The sequence below is a fragment of the Pimephales promelas genome, chromosome 16, assembly GCF_988280905.1.
Source record: "Pimephales promelas chromosome 16, fPimPro1.hap1.1, whole genome shotgun sequence".
Classification (NCBI taxonomy): Eukaryota; Metazoa; Chordata; class Actinopteri; order Cypriniformes; family Leuciscidae; genus Pimephales; species Pimephales promelas.
This window is the reverse complement of record NC_142784.1, coordinates 29,670,572-29,694,666: the sequence shown is the minus strand read 5'-3', so window position 1 is coordinate 29,694,666 and position 24,095 is coordinate 29,670,572. Positions and strand designations below refer to the sequence as shown.

Sequence of the window (24,095 nt, the reverse complement as noted above, 5' to 3'; positions counted from 1 at the left end):
GTGTCAGGCCTCCTCAGACGCAGCTGGGCATGCGGCGCGCTCTCCGCCACAAGAGCTGAACCTCTAGAGTCCTTCTTTTTTGGTCTATAGGGTGGATGACTAAGGCCTGAGTCACACAATGAAAGGAAGATGAACGTCAGGGGACACTGAGCGTTGACAGTTTGATGTGAATACATGCAAGTTTGATATAGTGCGCTTCTCTTTGATGAGGAGTTTGGTCTGATGGGAAATGGCTCTTCTGATGTATTTTTACTTTGGATTTCTGCTTTGGATTAGCTATGTGTAAAATGAGTTAGTGAATACCTGTGTTGTGTGTGTTTGTGTGCAGTGGACTGCCTGGACCCGACATGCTCAGGGAGAGGTGTCTGTGTGCGTGGAGAGTGCCACTGTTTTGTGGGTTGGGGGGGTCCTGGATGCGAAAGTCCTCGTGCTTCGTGTATGGAGCAGTGCTCTGGACACGGGACTTTCTTGCCTGACACCAACACTTGTAACTGTGACCCCAACTGGACCGGTCACGACTGCTCCACAGGTCAGTACAATGGTGGAATGATTAAATGTCCTGTGCCGTTATGTTCACTTTCCTATTTCAGCCGTGTTACTTTGTGTTTCATTGTTTCGCTTATTATTGTTTTATCTAAATGAACCGAAGGAAGAACTATAGTATTTAGCTATTTTCACGTGTGTGTGCACCAATCAGTGTTGTTTTGATATTTTTCAGATACAATGATAGTATGTGTTAATTAGGGCTGTCTATCGTGATGAATCGCATCCAAAATAAAAGTATGTGTTTATATATTATATAATATACGTGTATACGTGTATTATTATTTTATATATATATAAATGCACACACGCTTGTATATTTTTAAGAAATATTTTCATCTATATACTGATTTATATATATATAATTTATATTATATATAAATATCAATATTTTTTATATAAATAATATTATTTTCATAAATATACATGCATGTGTGTGTATTTATATATATATATATATATATATATACACAAAATAATTATACACAGTGCAACCACATGTATTATGTAAAGGCAAACTTTTATTTTGAATGCGATTAATCGCGATTGATGGTTTGACAGCTCTAGTATTAATATTTATAGAATTTTTATATTTTCAGTTTTTTCAACTATTTATTTGTTTTTCTATTTTATTTTATTTAACCATGTGTGCATTTTTACCAGATTAAAAGTAGTAAATGGTTGCCAGATTGAAAGTAGTAATCAGTTGCCAGATTTAAAGTAGTAAATAGTTGCCAGATTGAAAGTAGGAAGCGGTTGCCAGATTGAAGTAAAACATGGGCTTAAAATGTGTTCTTTTAGCATAACAGCTCTGATTGGGGGATTTAAGATCTTGAAATCTGGCAACCGCAATCATGAAAGCTTTTAGAAGACATTTGTGCTGTAGTGTGTAAAGTTGCAGTTGGTAAAAGGTTGTTTTTTTTTTCAACAAAAATTTTGCGGGGTTTAAATTAAGTTTTCATTTTTAACTACATTTTAGTCTCAACCTTTATCGTTTAATGACCTTGGTGTTTCCTTGGCGAATATTTTTCATCATAGCTTTCGATAACGAAATATACTGAAGTAAATCTGAAAAACTACTAAAACATCTGTCTTAACGCTCTCATACTCGTAAGTCGCAAGACCAATAAGAATTACTAGCCTTACTACAGTCAAATAAACAAGATCATCACAAATATATTAAAGGAGAACTCGGGCTCAAAATGAACCTTTGGTCTAATAAAACTTTGATACCTAGTCAACCGTTCTCTGAGATTTGTTTTCATGATAATCGAATGTAGTCGAATGAGTTTTATCTCTAAAAACTGTTTAGCGTATAACACTAGTAATGGGGGCATTGACTAAGTAAAAAGAAATCGCTAGTTTATACCACTAACAAGGCTCAAAATACCCCAACACTAACACAGTAACATAATGAGGGTCCATACATGCAAAACGAAGCATTGAGAACTTTGTAAGTGTACAGACCGTTTAATAAGAAGATACTTTATAAAGACAGTGCACTTCGTGTTTACAGGCAGGAGCCATCTTTGGAAAACAGACTCGATGAGTCGAACCACGAACGCCCTTCATACAGTTCAGCTCACTTGGCACGTAGTTCGTGGTTTGACTAGTTGACTCCTGCCTGTAAACACGAAGCGGACTGTCTTTATAAAGAGTGGACTGTCTTTATAACCGCTATTAACTAGCGATTTCTTTTTACTTAGTAAATGCCCCCAGTACTAGCATTATACGCTAAACAGTTTTTAGAGATAAAACATTTTACATTCGATTATCATGAAAACAAATCTCAGAGAACTTGGTACCGATGTTTTATTAGACCAAAGGTTCATTTTGTGCTGGAGTTCTCCTTTAAGTATTAAGTATCTCATACAAATACCTGCCTGATCTGATCATATCAATTGTGTGTGTCTTGTCTGTATTGTGTGGGGACAGTGTTAGCGTCACACACCAATCTGAAGGGCACACCGTACACCTGTGTTAGTGAATTCATCTCTTCGTGAGCGGTTCATCTCATATTTCTGCTGATTTCTGTTAAAACCTCCTAAACCCTCTAAATGGAAGTTGATGCAGCTTATCGTTGCTAATCTTCACGCCACCTGTTGCCATGACAGCGGTGACTACAGGTGTCAGGGTGTAATTTCATGCTTCACATAATTTACCTCACTGTTCTCGGCTCGTGTGATTGAGAAAATTCAGAGAAAACAATATATGCAAAGTGCTTCGGTAAACTCTCAGTCTATTGGCCATAATAGACCGTTTAAATTAGAAACACTTCAGAGACATTTTTCCCTCCGAATTAATCAGCCATTTCCAAACTCGGTTGATAAAGTTAGCACCGTTTCATTTCCTTTCTTTTGTCCCATCAAGAATAGGCCGTTTGGTCAAATTCTTCATGGTTTCAAAACACTTAAGTGCCCTCTTCTCAACCCCTCTCCCGGTCATGCCTGGCCACCTTTTCACAGAGATTTTTCCACATTTGAGCTCTTTCAGTCACGCTAGTTAGACCTTCATCAGGAGGCGGGGGTGAACCAGCAGCGTCTGATACAGATAAAGCAGTTTAGCACCTCGTGGCGGAGGACGAGAGCCAGGTTCTCACAGTGACCTGTGGAAAGTGTGCTTTGATTTGTCCCTCAAGCTGGTACACTGGCGTCGTCTAACATCACACTGGACACGAGTCTCACACCTGCGCTTTTGGTTTTGTCAATGTGAAGGACAATATTTAAAATCCTGACTGCAGTGCATGTTGAATCCAGGAGAAGCATCTAAACTTTTAAAGGGATAGTTCACTTTGAAATTCATTTTTGATATGTTTTAGCTTACCTCAAGGGCATCCAAGATGTCTTTGTTTCCACAGCATTTTCAATTTTGATATTTTTAGATCTTGTCTGTCAGTCATGTAATGGAGGTCTATGGTCACCACCTCAAAGAGTATGCACAGAGAAGTCCAAATTAAACATGATTTAATGACTTGTAAATGTACGTACGCACTGATGGCCTAAGACACGAAACGAGCGGTTTGTGTGAGAAAACGAACAGTATTTATATCGTTTTTACCTCTTGTTAACAGCCGTCGAACTGATCTGAATCAGATGTCCAACTGAACCGTCTCCAACGTTATCTCTCGTGTAAATCTCTGTGTAAACAATGCGTGACGTAGATCACTTCAGGCATAACGTTGGAGACGTTAGGTGTAAAAACGTGTCTTAGGCCATCAATGTGTACTTACATTTACGAGTCATTAAATCATGTTTAATTTGGACTTCTCTGTGCATGCTCTTTGAGGTGGTGACCATAGACCTCCATTATATGACTGACAGACAACAACGGCGGTTTGACCTAAAAATGTCAAAATTGAAAATACTGTGGAAACAAAGATACCTACATCTTGGATGCCCTTGAGTTAAGCTAAAACATATAAAAAATTAATTTCAAAGTGAACTATCCCTTTAAGTCACAGATGCAATAATATACATGTGCATTTTATATTATCAGCAAGCAATCTGTATCAGACGGGGATGCTTTTAAACAGCATTTTGGGACTGCTTTACCTTCACTCACCACACTGACTCATCAATTATTAAAAAAAGAAAAGAAAAAAAGTTGTCTGCAAAAGCTTAGTTCAAGGATTTAAGCAGGATTTATTATGATCATATATTATTGTAAATCATTACGGTACATAATTGTCACAGATTATTTGAAAATGTTTCGAGTTGGAAACAGACAGAGGGCAGAAAGCCAAATACTGTTTTGCTACACCAGTTTCGAAACGGGGACATTTATTATTAATATCAGTCAAAGTGCTCAAAAGCAGTGATGCGATATTGTTATTTTGGTCACTGCTATTGCAAACGCCACAAGGCTTTGAGAGATCAGAGGGAATTTTGCTTCAGCAAACTTTTGAAACACAACTATGTGAATATGAATTTCACTTGAATGCCAAGCAGACGGACTGACCTATTATGTAATCCGTGGGATTTGCTGGAAATAGCCATTTAAAGCCTGGCTTCTCAAGCGAAAGATGCAGCATGACTAAATTATTAAGAGACTTGTACTCTCCTGTGCCGGCCTGTGCAAATTGTGAGCTTTTGTATATCATTTAATTGAATTAAAAAACAATAATAATAATAATAATGTAAAAAATAAAAGTTAAGTTCTGATATATTTACCCCCTTGGCAAACATCTGTGAAACCAGTAGGGGCAAATCGTTTTGTTTGCTACACATTTGATTACATTAAAGGGTTAGTTCACCCAAAAATGAAAATTCTGTCAGTATTTACTCACCCTCATGTTGTTCCAACCCCGTAAGACCTTCGTTCATCTTCCGAACACAAATTAAGATATTTAATATATTAAGATCGCTCCTGCATACTAGTCCATAGGCTTCTTGAGGGAATGACTCTTGCTGGCATGGAAAAGTCATTAAAGACATCGTTAAAATAGTCCAAGTGACTACAGGGGCTCAATCTTAAGTTTATCAAACTACGAGAAAACTTTTGTGCGCAAAAAAACAACAAAAATAACGACTTTATTTCAACTATTCGTTTATTTCTCCCTCTGCGCGAGTCAGGTTACTAGTTTAATAGCGTAAGCTTCTGTTATTGTACGTCACACGCATCACACACACATGACCAGCGTCGGCCAATAGTGAGCCTACGTGTGACGTAGCTTTACGCAATCACACTACGTTAACTGACTACAGGCCCATGGAGAAGGAAGTGAATAGTTGAAATAAAGTCGTTATTTTTGTCGTTTTTTTGCACACAAAAGTGTTCTCGTCGTTTGATAAACTTAAGATTGAGCCCCTGTAGTCACTTGGACTATTTTAACGATGTCTTTAATGACTTTTCGGGGAAAGCAAGAGCTAGTCCCTCAAGAAGCCTATGGACTGTATGCAGGAGCGATCTTAATATCTTAAATATCTTAATTTGTGTTCCGAAGATGAACGAAGGTCTTACGGGGTTGGAACAACATGAGGGTGAGTAAATACTGACAGAATTTTCATTTTTGGGTGAACTAACCCTTTAATTGCAATGGTAATGGTAACATAAATGTTGGGGATAAAATAAATGGTATGCCGCAAAACTAAACAAAAACTCTTAACTGAAAATCGCTGTCACTCCTGCTTTTTTCCCCCTTGTCTCTGTTCTCTTGGTCACTTGTGGTAATTGAATAAGAAAGCTTTCAGATAGCATGTTTGCAGGCTGGCAGTTCCAACACATTCTGAAATGAGCTGTTGCAAACAATCAAGATCTGCATCAATTAGTTCTCCCCCTCCATTAAAGGACGCAAGCAGGAGTTACCCAATTATTGTACAACGTTCAGAGCGTCTTTGCCCTGCAGTGAAGCATTGTGGGAACCATTCACAGATGGTATCATCCTGCCACTTGGCTGCCGTGTTACCTTTATGAGAACGGCTTTGAGGAACACCTTTATGAGAAAACGATATTAGCATTATCGTGCGAGATGTTTTTGCGTGGCAAACTACTAGGCGAATTGAAAGAGGGACACTAAAGGAGAGAGAGAACGAGAGAAAATGAGCAACTGTGTGTCTCCTTGACAACTTTAAGCGATGAAATGCCATTAGGATGCCTCTAATTGAAACGTTGCATGTGAAATTAAGAGCATTTACATAATTTAACAAAGGCCCAGCGTTGTAATTAGCATGAGGAAAGGATTTTTTTTTTTTTTTTTTTTGCCTTAAAGCTTTTAAATCTGGTAATGCCATGTTATGGTTTGTGCATGAAAAGACTAACTTATTTGTAACAATGACATAATGCAGAGTTACATTAACATAATTGACTCATTATTGGCCTATGAGCGACCTTCTTTCTGGCTCCCTTCTGCATACATTTGGATGATGAGACAACATTACATAACCACTGTTCTACACTTTAAAAAGGGCTCTCATAGCATACAAAATATTTGTCATTTTTTAAAATTATTTGTTTATTGTATCCACCTTTTAAAATCGTGTGTGTGTGTGTGTGGCCTGGTAAATTCTACATTATGGGGACAAATCTGCAGGATTAGACCTTGGGAAAAGTAAAAGTGTGTGTGTGTGTGTGTGTGTGTATATATATATATATATATATATATATATATATATATATATATATATATATATACACACACATGAGTGTATATATGAAGAGTTCAGATGCAAAAGCCTCTAAGTGCCATTTGAAATTTTCTTATAGAATGATCATTTTATCAAACTTGTATATTTAAGTTCAGTGATTTCACTTAAATGGCAATGATAATTACCTATTAATTGTTATTTAAGTGAAATTACTGAACTTAAATATACAAGTTTGATAAAAATCATCATTAAAGAAGAAAATTTCAAATGGCATTTAGAGGCTTTTGCATCTGAACTCTTCATATGTGTTCATAGTGTTCATATATATCATATATATAAATGAACTCTTCATATATATATATATATATATATATATATATATATATATATATGAAGAGTTCAGATGCAAAAGCCTCTAAATGCCATTTGAAATTTTCTTCTAAAATGACCATTTTTATCAAGCTTGTATATTCAAGTTCAGTAATTTTACTTAAATAACAATTAATAGGTAATCTTCATTGCCATTTAAGTGAAATTACTGAACTTAAATATACAAGCTTGATAAAAATTATCATTTTAGAAGAAAATTTCAAATGGCATTTAGAGGCTTTTTCATCTGAACTCTTCATATATATATATATATATATATATATATATATATATATATATATATATATATATATATTATGGGGGGCCAAACAGGAAATAATTAAATGTAAATCTGAATATTTAATTATAACTCTGAACATATAAATGTGTGTGTGTGTGTGTGTGTGTGTGTATATATATATATATATATATATATATATATATATATATATATATATATATATATATAGGTCCTGTAACTGATCACCATTTATTATTAATTGTCTTTTTGCCTTCTAGTCCATTTTATCTTGATCTGTGGTATGAATATTTTTTTAAGTACAAAAATTCCATGTAATCTTTCAGTTCTAATAAGATCATGAAAACTACATTGCTGATAATTATGGAAAAAATAGTAAAAATTGTTTCAAGTAGTTTTAGATGAAGTATACCTGGCCATGTCAAAAGTATTCCACGTTAAGTACCCCTTTACTTAATGTTTTGTGCTTTATACCACATCTTTATCCTTTATATGTTTCCGGAACTTTTCCATTGTCAAGATTTCAAACTCACTAGACACGTGAAGCCAAACCTTCCCAGAACCGTAGGCAGAGACCATTTTATTTGTGAAATCTCAAGTGTTAGATTTAATTTGCGAATTAACTCTCAATTATTGTCTCTCACAGATCTTTTACAGCAAAGCAATTTTTGCCACGCTGCCTCAGCTTTCACCTCATTACTTATGCAGTGAAACAACTTCAATGATCCAGCGTCTGTCTCCATTTCTAAAGGAAGTCCAAATTGGATTTTGTTCTTTGACTTTTCTTTCTTCTTTCTCCCAAACAAAAGAAGAACCCCCCCCCCCCCCCCCAAAAAAAAAAAAAAACAGCAGAAAATCTGCCCTGTTAAACCTCCCACAAATCCTCAAACCCCTGCTTTGTAATGGTCTTATTAGATTTGTATTGTCCAAAAGGGATTGCCCCCTTTATGAGGTGCAGGAATTTCTTTTCACTACCCATCAGACAAGGTAGTGGAGCGTGGCCGTCCCATCACTGACAATAACTCCTGGATTTGCTTTCTCTTTACCCCCTGTCCCGTCTCCTCTTGGCTAACACCCCTTCTCCCCCTGTCCCTCAGAGCTGTGCGCAGCGGACTGTGGTGGACATGGCATCTGCGTGGCGGGAAGCTGTCGCTGCGACGAGGGCTGGATGGGCGCCGGATGCGAACAACGGGCTTGTCACCCGCGCTGCAGCGAACACGGGACCTGCAAGGACGGGAAGTGCGAGTGCAGCCCGGGATGGAACGGAGAACACTGCACCATCGGTAAGGAGCGCGGGATGAGGGTGGAGTCGTGGCGGGGGGGAAGGTGTGAGAGAAAGCATGCGTAATTGAATTTGTGCAACCCGGCATAGCATGAACAGGTTTGCTCAAGGATATGAAGCTTGTCTTCATGCATTTTAATGTGGGAATGTGCTACGGTGTCTTTTCATTTCTACTCATCATTTCCCTCCTTTCTTATTCTCTTTCTCGTTCCATTCGTTTAGTTCATTTTGAGCCCAAACATTTGCATTGCACGAGATGAGCAGTCACTGGAAAGGCGTTCTTTACGTTGGGGAATTAACTTGCAAAGCAATTTAACGAATAAAAAAAAAAATGATTAAAAAATATTCATTGTTTTTGCAATTCCTTTCGGTAAAGTTATTGTTTAAGTTGTGTTCAACTTTAATTTAGTTTTATTTGAACCAAAACATACCAATATATTTCTGAAACTTTTATAGTTAACTAACAATATAAAACCTTGGTAACACTTTATAATAACTGCACGCTATTAATCATTAGATAAGCATGAGTAAACCGTTAATTCATCACTTATAAAACATTAATAGACATTAATATGCTGTTTATAAATATAGCTATACATGCTTTTTTCTTGATTTATAAGCATATCTATAATGCGTTTAATGATTGTATTTTCATACTTTGTTAATGATTAATTAATAATTTCTAAATGAAGAATAGCTTTATTTACAAACCAGTTGTTTAAGAGTTGTCAGACATTCATAAGATCACTTAAAAAGTCTAAGTAAATGTAGTAAATACAGGTAGTTATAAAGCATTTAGTAGTGGTCAGTTAACTATTTTTGTGAGCTAATCTAAAGTGAGGACTGTTCATGCTTTGTAAAGCATTTATAAAGGCGATTTAAAGACACGTCAATCGTCTAAACAGTAAAATGTAACAAACACAAAGCAGTGATGCAGAACATAGAAATATTTAACAGCCTTTAAAAATGCTTTACAAGGCATGACTAGTCCTCACTTTAGATGAGCTCACGAACATAGTTAACTGACCACTACTAAATGCTTTATAACTACCCTAATTAACCCTTAATTACAGCATTAATACATGTTAATAAAGCATTTATTAACACATTAAGTAACCATCACTATATGTCTGAATAATAAGATGTATGAATGTACATTTAAATAGTTCATTACTCATTTACTTACTCGCTCTAAGTAATCGTATGAACCACTGAAAACTCTTAAATAACTGGTTCATAAAAAATGCATTTCTTCATTTAGAAATGATAAATTGATCATTAATAAAGGATGAAAATACAATTATTTAACAAAATATAGATATGCTTTTAAATCAAGAAGAAAGCATTTATAGCTGTATTTATGAACTGCTTATTAATGTCTATTAATGCTTTATGAATGATGAATTAATGGTTTACTCATGCTTAACTAATGATTATTAGCGTGTAGTTATTATAAAGTGTTACCAAAACCTTTTATATTGCAAATATTTCTTTGTGAACACTTTCTGAAATTAAGCAGATTGGCTTTACCTGATTATCCTTGCATCATTTTTTATCTGTTCATCTCTCAATCATCACATGTATTGTCCCCCACAATAAAAATCTCTGCGAATCTTTCACCATAAAACTATAAGATTTTATTAATGGAAGAATTTTTTAAGTCCCTCCTTTTCATTTAAGTCTGCATACTGCTAAAAAGATAACATTGATTTACATTACAAGCTTTTAGAATTTCATCTTACATCTTTCAACTGCACCAAATTCCATACTTCTGGTCAGTTTGGGTCTCTGAATAAAATTGAGATGTGTGAGCTGCATATTCTCGTATGTCATAGAAGCTTTATATATTAAATAGTAATTTAAAAAGAGTATGTTATTGTCAAAGGATTTCAGCTTATGAACCATAATGATAATAATTTATACTTTTAGAAATAGATTTAGTCTAATATTGGTTTCACTACACAATAGCACACAACCCCATAAATGGAGAGAAGCCCCCGGTCCTTCAGTTGAGCCAAGTGTATTAGGTTGTTCCATGGTCAGATTTTAAGATAATAAAATTATTAGCATGAAATATAGGTATACGCATTAAGTTGCTGTTATCCTCTAGTTATTTTCTTTAGATATGTATTTAATTTCAAATTTAAGCAATGACCATTTGACGAAAGAAAATATATGTATTTAAGTATTTAAGAATATTTTAAGAAGTTCAGGTCCTGCATTGTACCTTATTGTTGGCCGGTAGATTTAACGAATCAAAGAGCAGTGATTGGTTGATAAGTGTTGCCCCTAACACCAACCATAACCCTAAAATCAGATGGTTGATTGAAATGTTGGTTCAAGGTAAATCACATTAGGTGTTCTTAATGGGCCAATAAAAGTCTGTTCTGTGAGACTGCATTTACTAGTGTGTGTTTCAACATCACTGTCTCTCTCTGTTCTACTTTGTGTCTCTCACCCTAGCCTTATCTACTTCTCTGTTAAAGGAACCACAGAGTCTGATGTGGTATTGTTTTTGTTTTTTCTCTAGCTGTAACTTTTGATTTAGTCTCTGAGCTTATCAGTCAATGATCAGAAAAAAGAAGACTCTACAGTAACCGCTTTTCACAAAAGCAAAGGAAAATAATCCATATTTTATTTTGATCTTATGAACTTCCTATTTCAGTAAAACAAGAAATCTTCTAACGCAGGGGCATTGTACTTTTTATTCTTTCTTCCTTCCCCGGGGCAGTACACTTGCATTTTGTCTTTTAATATTTTCTTGATGCATTATTGATGTTCTTCATACATGCACCATAGTGAAAAATAGCATCCCAACAACAGCAGGGACCATACATTCTCGTAAAACGTGTGCCATTAAAACTGGTAAGTGTCCATGATGTAATGTACAGAATGATCAACAGATGACGCATTGCTTCTCAACTACTTGATTGTAGCCTGTCCATCTCTATGGCCATCTGGCCATATATATATATATATATATTAGTGCTGTCAAACGATTAAAATATTTAATCACGATTAATCGCATTAACTTCATAGTTAACTCTTGATTAATCGCACATTTTAATCTGTTCTAAATGTCTCTTGATTCTTTTTGTCCCATTATTTTTCCTTTTTTTTAACAACATTGGCATATACAGTGTTCAATTTCACACTAACATTCTTACTTGGAGCAAATAATCTCTCACACAATGTAACACTGTCCGTCAATAAAAGGGTGAAAGAAATACTGACGAGGTCCTTATATTAACGAGGGGGCGGAGAAGTCGCATCAGCTGTGTGTGTGTGTGCTTGGCCATCATCAAGTGGTATTTCAGAATGGACGTGCTGTGATGAGGATGATAGCTCAGTTCACAACGACAAAACAAGCAGATCAATTTGGTCTTGTCGATGGAATTTGGCAACTTTTAAAAGTAAAATTTCCATTCAGAATCTTATTGGCATCCATTTCGGCATCTCGCGCTCGCCATCCACTCAAAACGTAACGTTAACCAACTATTTGGCGGCTCGCAAGCCCAAACGAGTGTGCGCGGCGTGCCTGTTGTTTTGTTTCCGGGTCTAGCTAGATGCGCTCGCACTTTGGTCGACGAAGCAACAAAACGTCCTTGCGTGGCGCAAGCCTTTGAAATGAATGGGTTTCAGAGTGCAGCGACGCGTACTGTTGCATAAGCGCGTGAAAAAAACGACAAAGTTTGCTAGGACAAAAAGTTAATCGTTAATCGCGCGATTAAAAATTGACGCCGTTAAAATGGGTTTGCGTTAAAGGGTTAGTTTACCCAAAAATGAAAATTAAGTCATTAATTACTCACCCCCATGCTGTACCAACCCCGTAAGACCTTCGTTCGTCTTCGGAACAGAAATGAAGATATTTTTGATTAAATTTGAGAGCTGTATAACTACCACATTGGCTCCTAAGGGACTGCCCCTTGACGGCCCAGAAAGTCAATGAAGAAAATGTTTAAATATCCCAAGTGACTACCGTGGCTCAACTATATGTTTATCAAGCGACGCGAATACTTTTTGTGCGAAAAAACAAACAAAAATAACGAGTTTATTCGACTATTTCTTTTCTTCCTTGTAGGCCAGAAACGAGATTTCCTTAGATTTCCATGACGCATGCGTGAGAATTGCTATGTGCTTACACCAGCTTCACTACTTCAGATCGCAATTCTCGCGCATGCGTCGTGGAAATCTAAGGAAATCTCGTTTCTGGCCTACATGGAAGAAAAGAAATAGTCGAATAAACTCGTTATTTTTGTTTGTTTTTTCGCACAAAAAGTATTCCCGTCGCTTGATAAACATATAGTTGAGCCACGGTAGTCACTTGGGATATTTAAACATTTTCTTCATTGACTTTCTGGGCCGTCAAGAGGCAGTCCCTTAGGAGCCAATGTGGTAGTTATACAGCTCTCAAATTTAATCAAAAATATCTTCATTTGTGTTCCGAAGACGAACGAAGGTCTTACGGGGTTGGTACAGCATGGGGGTGAGTAATTAATGACTTAATTTTCATTTTTGGGTGAACTAACCCTTTAATGCCGTTTATAACACGTTTAACTGACAACCCTAATATATATATATATATATATATACATATATATACAGGCTTCATAGAAAGTGTTACCAAAAAATCTTACTCCTGCAATACAGGTACTGATAAACTGAGACTTCTCTACATTTTTTTCCCCATCACTCTCTCTCTTTCTCTTCCCTGTCACACCATACCTTTAACTCTCTACCAGCCTGTGATGTGATGTTTTGCTTGTTGCATGTTATTGTCTTTGCGATCGCTTTTGCCGCCCCTCTCTGTTTCAGTAAACTTAGATGTCTCGAGCAACCAGTCCATGCCTCTAGCTGTCTGTGTCTTGTCATGAAGCCGCACTGTTCAAAACTTCCCTTATATGTCCTTGTCTTTTATCTCCCCCTAAAGCTCACTATCTGGATAAGGTAGTGAAAGGTATGGCACTCCTCCTGTCCTATCTTTTCTATCATTTTCCCACCAACCCATCCTTCAAAAAGCTCATCTTCAGGGTTGCACTCGTATTTTCAATCAGCCCATGCTTCATGCCTCACCGACACGGTCCTTGTCGAATCATGCTGCCGTTGTACCTCCACATCCAATACGCTGCTTTGCCACCTCGCCACTTAGCACTTAGCACCACCGCTGAGTGGGCGGCACGAGAGCCGGAGCGTCTCCTTGGCCGCCGTATCCCTGCTGTGGAACTCAGGGGGATGGATGGCCCACAGGATCCAAGGAGGGAGGGCTAGCGGAGGGTCACAGACCTTGCCAACCGGCGCCATGCATAATGGATGTTCAGTGCAGCTGTGTTGCACGGCAGAGGGGGTTCGAGAGGAGGGGTGTTGGGGGTTCAGAGAGGTGCTGAAGCGGCAGCCTCTCTAATTAAAGCATGCTATGCACCGGTGCTGCCAGAGCCCTGAGCTGCCCACACCCCCTACCTGCTCGTTGTTGTCTTTCCCTTTCTTGTCTCCGTAAGCCACACCCATTGCCTCCCTTTCTCCCTCCGTAGAGAGCCTGAGCTGCAGGGGGTCGCGCAAGGCGGGATTGTGGCCCTCCAGAGCGGTTTCAGCCTGATGCGCGGGTGCGCTCCACAGGGGCCTCTCTCTGAAAGGGCTGCCAATTAAGCTGAACTGCTGCCAGCGGAGCACAGATCTTTATTTGTTTAGCTCTTTAATAAGCATTCAGAACAGACCATCCTGACGTCTCGCCACTGTAGACTGTGCAGCTGTTTGTTTGGGTGTTTAAACCTGCTGTCTACTGGTCAAGCTCACCATTTGCTTGTTAACAAAGCATATAACTGTCACTGTCTGCCTTGTAGCACAAAAAGATTGTCCTTACACCGAAGTGGGGTCAGCTGGAGACTGGAATTGTAGGTACAACCTTGTACCTACCAAAATCTTCTAAAGAAATGGGATTCGAAGATCTTGGTCGGGATGCCATCTGTAGTCCTCGTCAAAGTTTGCACTTTGCGACAGAGTAGACTCAGTAGTAGTCCGCTGTGAATTATCCAGCTTTAAAGGGTTAGTTCAAGTCATTAATTACTCACCCCCATGCTTTACCAACCCCTTAAGACCTTCGTTCATCTTTGGAGCACAAATGAAGATATTTTTGATTAAATTGAGATAAATTTCCACGACGCATGCGCGTGAATTGCGATCTCCTTCAACTACTTCTTGCGCAATTCTTGCGCATGCATCTTGGAAATCTCTTGAACTCTCGTCTCAGGCCCAGAAGGAAGAAAAGGTTTTATTTCCGCACAAAGAGTTTTCTCGTCGCTTGATAAACTTATAGTTGAGCCACTGTTGTCATATGGAATATTTAAACATCTTCGTCAGTGACTTTATGGGCCATCCCTTAGGAGCCTATGTAGCAGTGATCCACCTCTCAAATTTAATCAAAAATATCTTCATTTGTGTTCCGAAGACGAATGAAGGTCTTACGGGGTTGCTACAGCATGGGGGTGAGTAATTAATGACTTAATTTTCATTTTTGGGTGAACTAACCCTTTAAGGATACATTACAAAGGGACACCCTACTGTACACAATGGGACACGCTACTCCTTCTAGAGGTCCACCTTAATGCAGAGTTTAGCTTCAGCTTCATTCAGTATAAATACCTGAATCTTATGAGCATCTATCAAGACCTTGATGGACTTAGCTAGTTCTGGTGTGTTATAACTAAACTCTAAAGGAAGGTGATCCTCCAGGAGCATGCTCAGACAAGGAGTTACCAAGATAGCCATTTGAGATACATAACCCGTGAGTACCATGACATTGAGCTGATCTGTGCAGCTATATTATAATATTAGTCAGCATTACAGCCAATTCTTGATGGCTTCTCCATTTAGATGCAGACTTAGAGTACATGCTGCGGCAAGGATCAGCAATTATTCTTTTTTTCTTGCTTTAGATTATACCAAATGTGCTACATATATCAGTTATTGAAGCACAGCTGTCTTGGAACATTGAGCACATGATGCACAAAGCCTGGATGAAAACACTGCATGCCATTATGCAGTGAGCCATCTTTAGAAATGATCATGGCTTTTAGAGGCATCTCAGATTTCCCTTCTTATCAAGCATCCACCACCTTTCTTTCTCCATACAAACTCCCACTCTCACTCTCTCCCTTCCTTTAGTCTCTATGATTTTCGAGCAGTGGCTGTGCTAACTGTCTCTGACAAAATAGGTCAGCTCAGACATCTTGGAGAGCGGCTCTTGGCTCGTAAAAAGCATGTCAGAATTTTGCATTTCGATGGCGTAGGGATTCTCGCCTTTCGTCTTTGTTTTCATCTTAGGAAATAGAATTGGACAGGTAGCTGATACGTGGCAGGGAGGGGAAGAGGAAACAGATGACAATGACAGACTTTTTACGCTGTCGAATTGAGCGTACCGTGTCTGTAGGACCGTGTGCCCACCTGTTCCATCAACATCCTGTCAGCATTAACCTCCCTGTTCAAGCGCAGCCCTGTGAAATCCTATTTTCAAATGTGTCGTGACATTCTACATTATAGGTATAAAACAGAATATGGTTCTGTTTTTTTACCCAGAGCTCGTGGTTTTCAAATTTGGGATTAGTCTACTATTTAAAAGCTAAGGTCGTTCGTGTTATTTCCCAAGATTATACACATTGCTGTTTATCTGGTTATGATAATGTTTTTGTTTTTTTCTGGGTTAGATTCTGCTTCTACCTATGTTGTCTCATTATCTTGCTTCTCTCTCTTTTCCTCTTTCTTTCTCTTTAAAGCTGAGTTCTGCATCTATTGTACAACACTAATGAGATTGTATTGATCTGGCTGAGCTCTGCAGTATGAGTCTGCCTCTATAGGATATAAGGGCTTAAAACGGTGTATCAGTTAATCACCTGAAGTTATCACTGTTATTACTGAAGCACTCTTTTGACCCACAGCCCTTCATTTAAACTTTTTCATCTTGGATAGAGTAACTAGGCTTTGCAGTGGTTTGTCTGTTTGTTTTAGCAAAAATTGCCCTTTCTAATGTGTCTGCTTTGCTTTTGTGTGCACAGAGGGCTGTCCTGGTCTGTGCAATGGTAACGGCAGATGCACACTGGGAAATAATGGCTGGTACTGCGTTTGTCAGCTGGGCTGGCGGGGAGCAGGCTGTGACACATCAATGGAGACAGCCTGCAGTGACAGCAAGGACAATGACGGAGGTACAACACAAACAACGTGTCTGCCTTGACATTCATTATGAAGATTTACTCTTCCCTTCCTTCCCCCCCAACTGTAGTTGTTTATAATGCATGTGTAACTTAGGCCAGTAAGAACTGTTCATGTAAACATCACTCCCCTGGTCTCAAGAGGCACGCTAGCGACTGACGCTAGAAGCTGTGTTATTTTTAGCGGCCTTCATCCCACGCCGAAGATGACAGTTGGAATTCCGCTCGGAATGGGTCAAGTAGGACCGGTTACATTTGGTGCCATTGACTCGGATGGGAGTGAGGTTTAGGAAGGGGGGGATGGTTTAGTGTAGCGTAGGCCAGTAAGAGCTGTGCATGTAAGCCTCACTCCCCTGGCCTCAAGAGGTGCGCTAGCGACTGGCGCTGAAGGTTGCGGTCTTTAGAGTCCTTGTTAGTGCGCCCGCCTCCCACGCTGAAGACCCCAATTCAAATCCGCTCGGAAAGGGTCGAGTAGGACCGGTTACACATGTACTGTTATCAGTATGTCACTAAAAACATTAAGATCTTAAGCACCTTTATTGAGCTCAAAGAATGTAGCTCTTACCAGACCTTTCCTGTGGATGCATGAAGCTTTTATGGAAGAGTGAGTTGTTTTAGTTAAAAATCATATAGGCTTCAAGTTCCCCAAGCTAACAGATAGACATACCAAGTCCACATTATCTAACCTCCATTTCCCAACGAGCATCAGCTTTGAACCAACCTCCTGCCAAGCCTCTAAATCAACGGTACACAATCTTCTGAGAGATTACACATGGTTCTGCTATAGTTGCCATACTGATTTGATGTAGCTACAGGCCTGGTGGTGTTTTTGTTACAATCCTGACAGGAAAAACAGATTGTGAGGGTATCGTCACAACTAAAATGACGATAAGCCATAGAATATCAATCAGAAAATGCTAACACATACAGTATGCTAGTAGTAAAGCAGTCGATTGGCAGTTCGATTGGCGTCTGAAACAAGCAGTGATGCTTCCACCAGGAGAGGTGATATTTTTATAATCTTGCCCATCTGGTCAAAGAGGTTCCACAAAGTCGAGAGATAGAGGAAGAGAGAGATATTACAGAATAAGGGATGACCCACTTCTGCACATTAAAGGGTTCCTCTCAGCGTGGCCTGAAGTCCTGAATTATTTCAGCTGAATTACAGGAGGGAGAGGCTGGGTTGCCTGTAGAGGTGGGAAAACTGTTGGAAAGGGAAAAAAAATCGTGAAGGAAATAAGAAGCAAGACTAGTTCTAACTTAATGCTGTAACGCAGCTGTAGGGCATCGAAAGCCATCCAACATAGGCAGTTATTTCTAAGAACTTTTTGAGATCCTGCTAACGGATTGCCCGAGTTCGTCTTGGGATGATGAAATCTTTTTCCTCTCCTTTAAAGACATCAGCCGTTAGCTTGGACAAAATAAGCATACATTTCTGGTAACCATGTCATACCTGATTTAGTGGGTGTCTGGAACATTCATTGGTGGCCACTGGAGGAAGGTACCTTGGTTTGATTTGTGTCTGATTAGCCTTAAAGGGATACTCCACTTTTTTTGGAAATAGGCTCATTTTACAACTCCCCCAGAGTTAACCAGTTGAGTCTTACCGTTTTCGGATCCATTCAGCCGATTTTATGATATTTAGAAGAATATCAGTAACCAGACAGTTTCTGGTCTCATTGACTTCCATAGGATATTTATTTTTCCTACTATGGAAGTCAGTGAGACCAGAAACTGTGTGGTTACTGATATTCTTCTAAATATCATAAAATCGTCTGAATACATTCGAAAACGGTAAAACTCAACTGTTTAACTCTGGGGGAGTTGTAAAATTAGCCTATTTAAGTATCCCTTTAACTAACCCCACTGTGAGTGAATCTGTAAGCATGACACCTTGAACAAGCCACATCTGACCAACTTGACGAAGATGTTTCACCATAGGAAACCAAGTTCACAAGGTGGTTGTCCATCAGATCAACCACCTAAACAAGCTTAGTCCAGCCACCATTTTAAGTGAAGGCAGTTTACAAGCAAATAAATACATTTTAATTTACACCAAAATAAGTATTGTTTGTGCATTGAATCTGGTTTCTGGCATTACATTGCCAGTATTGAAGATTAAAACCTCTCCACCCTGTCTTCTCTCCATCAGATGGGTTGATGGACTGCATGGACCCAGACTGCTGTTTGCAGGCATCATGTCATGCCACCGCTCTGTGTATGGGCTCTCCTGATCCACTGGACATCATCCAAGAAACCCAGATCTCTTCCAGTCTAAGCACCCTGCAGTCCTTCTACCAGCGTGTCCGCTTCCTGGTGGGCCGGGACAGCACCCACGTCGTCCCTGGCACCAACCCCTTCGATGGCATGTAAGTGTTCCAGAAGTAACGTTCACAATTTCTCACAGTTTCTTGCAGTTAAAGTTCTCTTTTCCATACTTATCCCAAATCTCAATCCACTGTAGTGGTAATATTTAGATCAATCAGTAACTATAAGCAGATGCTGTCAATCCATCTACCGCGCTTGTTCCTGTAAACAAACAGGGCATGGGGCTCATCCCAAGGTGCCCAAAGATGTTTCAACAGTGCTGTCACTGTGTGGTCCCAGGTGACTTCTCATCTTTTTGCCTCCATTTTGTGGCATTCCCTTTTTATCTGTAAACAATACCTAGAGTGAACGCCACTTTTGCATTTGCATCCCACACATGCACTGGTCCCGTTCCTCTCTTTCTTTCTGTTCTCAATTGAAATGAGCACGCAAGATGTTACAAGAGACTTGGGGGAAAGTTGTGCTCCTTTGAAATGTCCTAGAGTATCCCCGCATTTCCTTTCATGAAAGCAGAGCTGACATTTCAAAGACAAAAATGAAAACGTAACAAGCAAATGAGCATCTTTTTGAGCTCTCCACGGAGAATGTCTCTAATGGTGTCGCCCAGGGTGTGTTGACGTTTTGATTCTTGTCTCTGTAAGGCATAATGTGCCAACGAGGTCTTCAGTTCACAGCCTTCTGTTATTAGGCCTCATCTCGCTTCTTTGTAAACTCCAGTGGAAATTTCTTTGGATCAGTGAGCTATTGTTTTTGCATCTCTTAAATGGCCATTTCCCACAGTTCAGCTCCGACTCTGGACCGAATGGCCTTTTGCTTTGCGTGAATGACTGAGCCTCTGGCAAGTTCGAACTCCCTTTGTCTAATCTGCGCTATCCTAATGAGACTCTGATCACTTCAAAGCTGTCCAGTGCTCTCCTTCATGCACTCATTTCCTCGGTCCTATCTGCCAGACGTTCCTCTGTTGCATAAATCACTATGCCCTCAATCAACTTGTGTCAGTCAGAGTGTCCCATGCGCATAACCTCATGCAAAGATGAAACATTGGACTTTGTTTGATTTCGCCTTTTGTGGACACGTCAGACAGTATTCATGAAATCCTCTTTTAATACTGTGTGACATTTTCCCAAGGTGACATTTTTGCAACGCTCGGTTGGGAGTCTCCCGATGCCGTCTTCATTATTTCAAGATGAGGGTCTCGGCCTACCCTTCGTCGCCGTCAACTCCCAAGAAGAAGGCATAAATAAATAAAAGCTTTAGAAGTCGGTCACCAGCCGCAAGATCGTAGACCTCGATTCACCTAAAAATATCAGGGCTGATCTATTATTTATCACCTCTTCGTTCCTCTGCTTACTGACAGATATGAGAGAGGCTGACAGCAGCCCAGATGGACCTTTTAGACACAGCCACAGTCGGTCTAAAAGAGCCCCTTGCCATCACCTGATCAGGCCTTTTTATTGATTTCACAACCACCTCTGCATGCTAGGAGACATGTCAAAATGGACTTCTGACATACCTGACCACAAGAAAGCAACAAGGATGGGAATGATCAAAGTCACCGATCATCCCTGTTTTACAAGGCTCACCTTTCTGAAACCCTCCGAATGTTCTTCCAATAGTTTTACAGCACTCACAAAAGAATAAATGCTAACACTTTAGAATACGGTTCCTTTGTTAATGAATAACTACACAAGAACTAATGAGTAACATATTATTAACAATCTAGTAACTATTATTAACTAACAAGAAACTCTGATTAACGAACTAGTACTGTAAGTAATAGCGCACAGACGAAAGTGGTAGTTCACTATTAAGTAATCAATAACTACTATTTTTTTTAATACTTCCCAGAGAACTACTGAAAACATTTATTAACAATCTAGCAGAGGTGGGGACAAGTCACACATGGTCAAGTCCAAGCAAGTCTCAAGTCTTAACCATCAAGTCTCGAGTCAAGTCTCAAGTCGCAGTTCAGATAAATCAAGCAAGTCAAGTCAAGTCAAGGGTTCACCCTAAGCAAGTCAAGTCAAGTCCTGATAAGTTTCAAGTAAAGTCAAGTCACACTACTAAAATAAATAGAGGTAAATTTTTTCGATACATATTTATTTTTGCACAGAAAAGATGAACTTTTATACATATATTATGTATCTTATTTAATATACATTTGCTATATTAATCATATGCATATCTGTGCTACATTAATATCTGAAAATAAAATAAAATTGTGTTGTTTACACAAAACGTTCAGAGTCTATAGATGTATCGATTCTAAGATGTATAATCCAATCTGTCTAATTCAAATTAATTGAAACGGTCTAAAATGTATGAAATCTAAAATGTAATATCTTATATCTTATATAAATGTAAAATATAAAATATAAAATGTATGAAATGTATGAGAATATAAAATGCATTTTTTTTTTTAATTTAGTAGTTTTTCTTATCATAGCCAACAAATGTCTTCGGAAACTCCTTTTCCTCGATTTACTGAAACCTATATGTAAAACGCATTTGCAGCTGCACAGCCGTGTATATCTATGCTGCATATCCAGACATCCCAACTTACAAGAATTCATTTCAGGGAGGTATATCTCAATGAATGTAATGTTAGGGAGGGGGGATATAAAATATGTTAATAAATATAAAATATGTTAATATGTTATATTAACATATTTAAAATATGTTTAAAATAAATATAAAATAAAAATGGTAATATGTTATATTAACATATTTTATATTTAATATTACATATTAAATAATATTATGTATATTATATATTAAATTTACATAAATATTAACAAATGATTGTTTTAATTATGGAATTCTCCATAATTAACTCCTAAACTTCAGTAGAGAACAATTCTTTGTAAGGAAGGAGGGGTTTCTTTATTGTACATTTATTTGCATGTAGTATGTAGCATATGGTTTGCGTTGCTTTAAATTGGTCAGTGCAGCGCTGACTATTGAGTGTCGCTAGGAAACACGTCCGCGCTGCGCTGACGAATCGGCTGCGCGGCTCGGATCATTGAACCGTGCAGATGACATGTCTGCGCGGCACGAGCTCTGTAAAGCCCCGCTGTCTCGTCCCACTTTTGGTTTTGGCTTCCCATATCTCTGCCGTGCACACGCCGCACGCTATGTAAGTTATACGCGCAGTATCTCGCTCTAGATTCCGGGAGATTTTAACTCATTTGCGGGCATCAGGGAGACGCTATCAATATGCGCGAGACTCCCAGTCCCGGAACTTCCGTTTGGCGCGGTTTGAATTGAGCAGCGTTAAAGGCACAGATGCCGATATAGTGATGCTGATGTCACAATATATATATATTTTAATTAACTGTATTGCTGTTTGTTTATTATATGTTCAAGTCATTGTCGAGTCTTCCACTTCAAGTCAAGTCAAGTCTCAAGTAACTTGTTCTCAAGTCAAAGTCAAGTCAAGTCATTTTTGTACTTTAATCAAGCAAGTCACAAGTCCTGAAAATTGTGACTCGAGTCAGACTCGAGTCAAGTCATGTGACTCGAGTCCCCCACCTCTGCAATCTAGTAGCTTCTATTAACAAAAATAAACTCTTATTAACGAATTAGTAAGTGATAGCTCACTGACGAAAGTGTTACTAGATACTTCAGTGGGAATTACTAATTATTTGGATTCAAATTATAAAGTGAAGTATACTTTTAGAAAATGTCTTTAGTAACACTTGAGTCATTACTAGTTAGTTCCAATAATCTTCACTTTATAATACGAATGCAAATAATTAGTAATTCCCACAGAAGTATCTAGTAACACTTTCATCTGTGAGCTATTACTTACTAATTCGTTAATAAGAGTTTCTTTTAGTTAATAGTAGTTACTAGATTGTTAATAAACTTTTCCAGTAGTTCTCTGGGAAGTATTAAAAAATAGAAGTTATTGATTAGTTAATAGTGATCTACCACTTTCATCTGTGCGCTATTACTTACTAGTTCGTTAATCAGAGCTTCTTGTTAGTTAATAATAGTTACTAGATTGTTAATATTGTGTTACTCATTGGTTCTTGTGTAGTTATTCATTAAAGGGTTAGTTCACCCAAAAATGAAAATTAAGTCATTAATTACTCGTAAGACCCGTAAGACCTTCGTTCATCTTCGGAACACAAATAAAGATATTTTTGATTGAATCTGAGAGCTGGATCAGTCCTACATAGACTGCATAAGGGACTGGCTCTTGACGGCCCATAAAGTCCTTAAAGAAAAGGTTTAAATATTCCATGTGCCTACAGCGGCTCAATTATAAGTTTATCAAGCGACGAGAATACTTTTTGTGCGAAAAAAAACATAAATAACGACTTAATTCGACTATTCTATTACTTCCTTATGGGCGCATGCGCGAGAACTGAGACGTTCTTCTCCTTCGACTACTTTTTGTTACCGGCTGCTTTGCTTAGGAGTATTACCGCCACCTACCGTATAAAATGATGATCCATATATAAGGCGCTCCGGATTATAAGGAACACTGTCGTTTTTTGAGAAGATTAAAGGCTTTTAAGTGCACCTTGTTGTGCGGAAAATACGCAAATTGAAAAGCGTATGTACAGCGCGCATCTTCCTCTGCTTGTAAACAGAAAGTTTTGCGCTTCCAGCTATATCAGCACATCATCTTATACGGTAGGTGGCGGTAAAACTCCTAAGCGGTGAGCAGCCGGTAACAAAAAGTAGTCAAAGGAGAAGAACGTCCTCGTCTCAGTTCTCGCGCATGCGCCCATAAGGAAGTAATGGAATAGTGGAATAAAGTCGTTATTTATGTTTTTTTCGCACAAAAAGTATTCGCGTCGCTTGATAAACTTATAATTGAACCGCTGTAGGCACATGGAATATTTAAACCTTTTCTTTAATGACTTTATGGGCCGTCAAGAGCCAGTCCCTTAGGCATTCTATGTAGGACTGATCCAGCTCTCAGATTCAATCAAAAATATCTTTATTTGTGTTCCGAAGATGAACGAAGCTCTTACGGGGTTGGAACAGCATGGGGGTGAGTAATTAATGACTTAAAGGAT

General features: G+C 38.5%; 1 protein-coding gene across 11 annotated transcripts in view; it reads left to right on the top strand.

The window, feature by feature from the left end:
• Nucleotides 1-24,095, top strand: part of tenm4 (teneurin transmembrane protein 4) — a 267,387-nt gene that overhangs the window by 165,626 nt on the left and 77,666 nt on the right. For 6 of the 11 annotated variants that reach the window (XM_089121430.1, XM_089121429.1, XM_039678536.2 and 3 more), the window contains 5 exons: nt 329-529; nt 8,352-8,537; nt 13,467-13,493; nt 16,582-16,728; nt 18,887-19,103. In XM_089121430.1, the coding sequence (XP_088977556.1) occupies nt 329-529; nt 8,352-8,537; nt 13,467-13,493; nt 16,582-16,728; nt 18,887-19,103 (778 nt within the window). The remainder of the gene's footprint in view (nt 1-328; nt 530-8,351; nt 8,538-13,466; nt 13,494-16,581; nt 16,729-18,886; nt 19,104-24,095) is intronic. The other 5 variants (XM_089121432.1, XM_089121433.1, XM_089121427.1 and 2 more) reach the window with 1 other exon arrangement.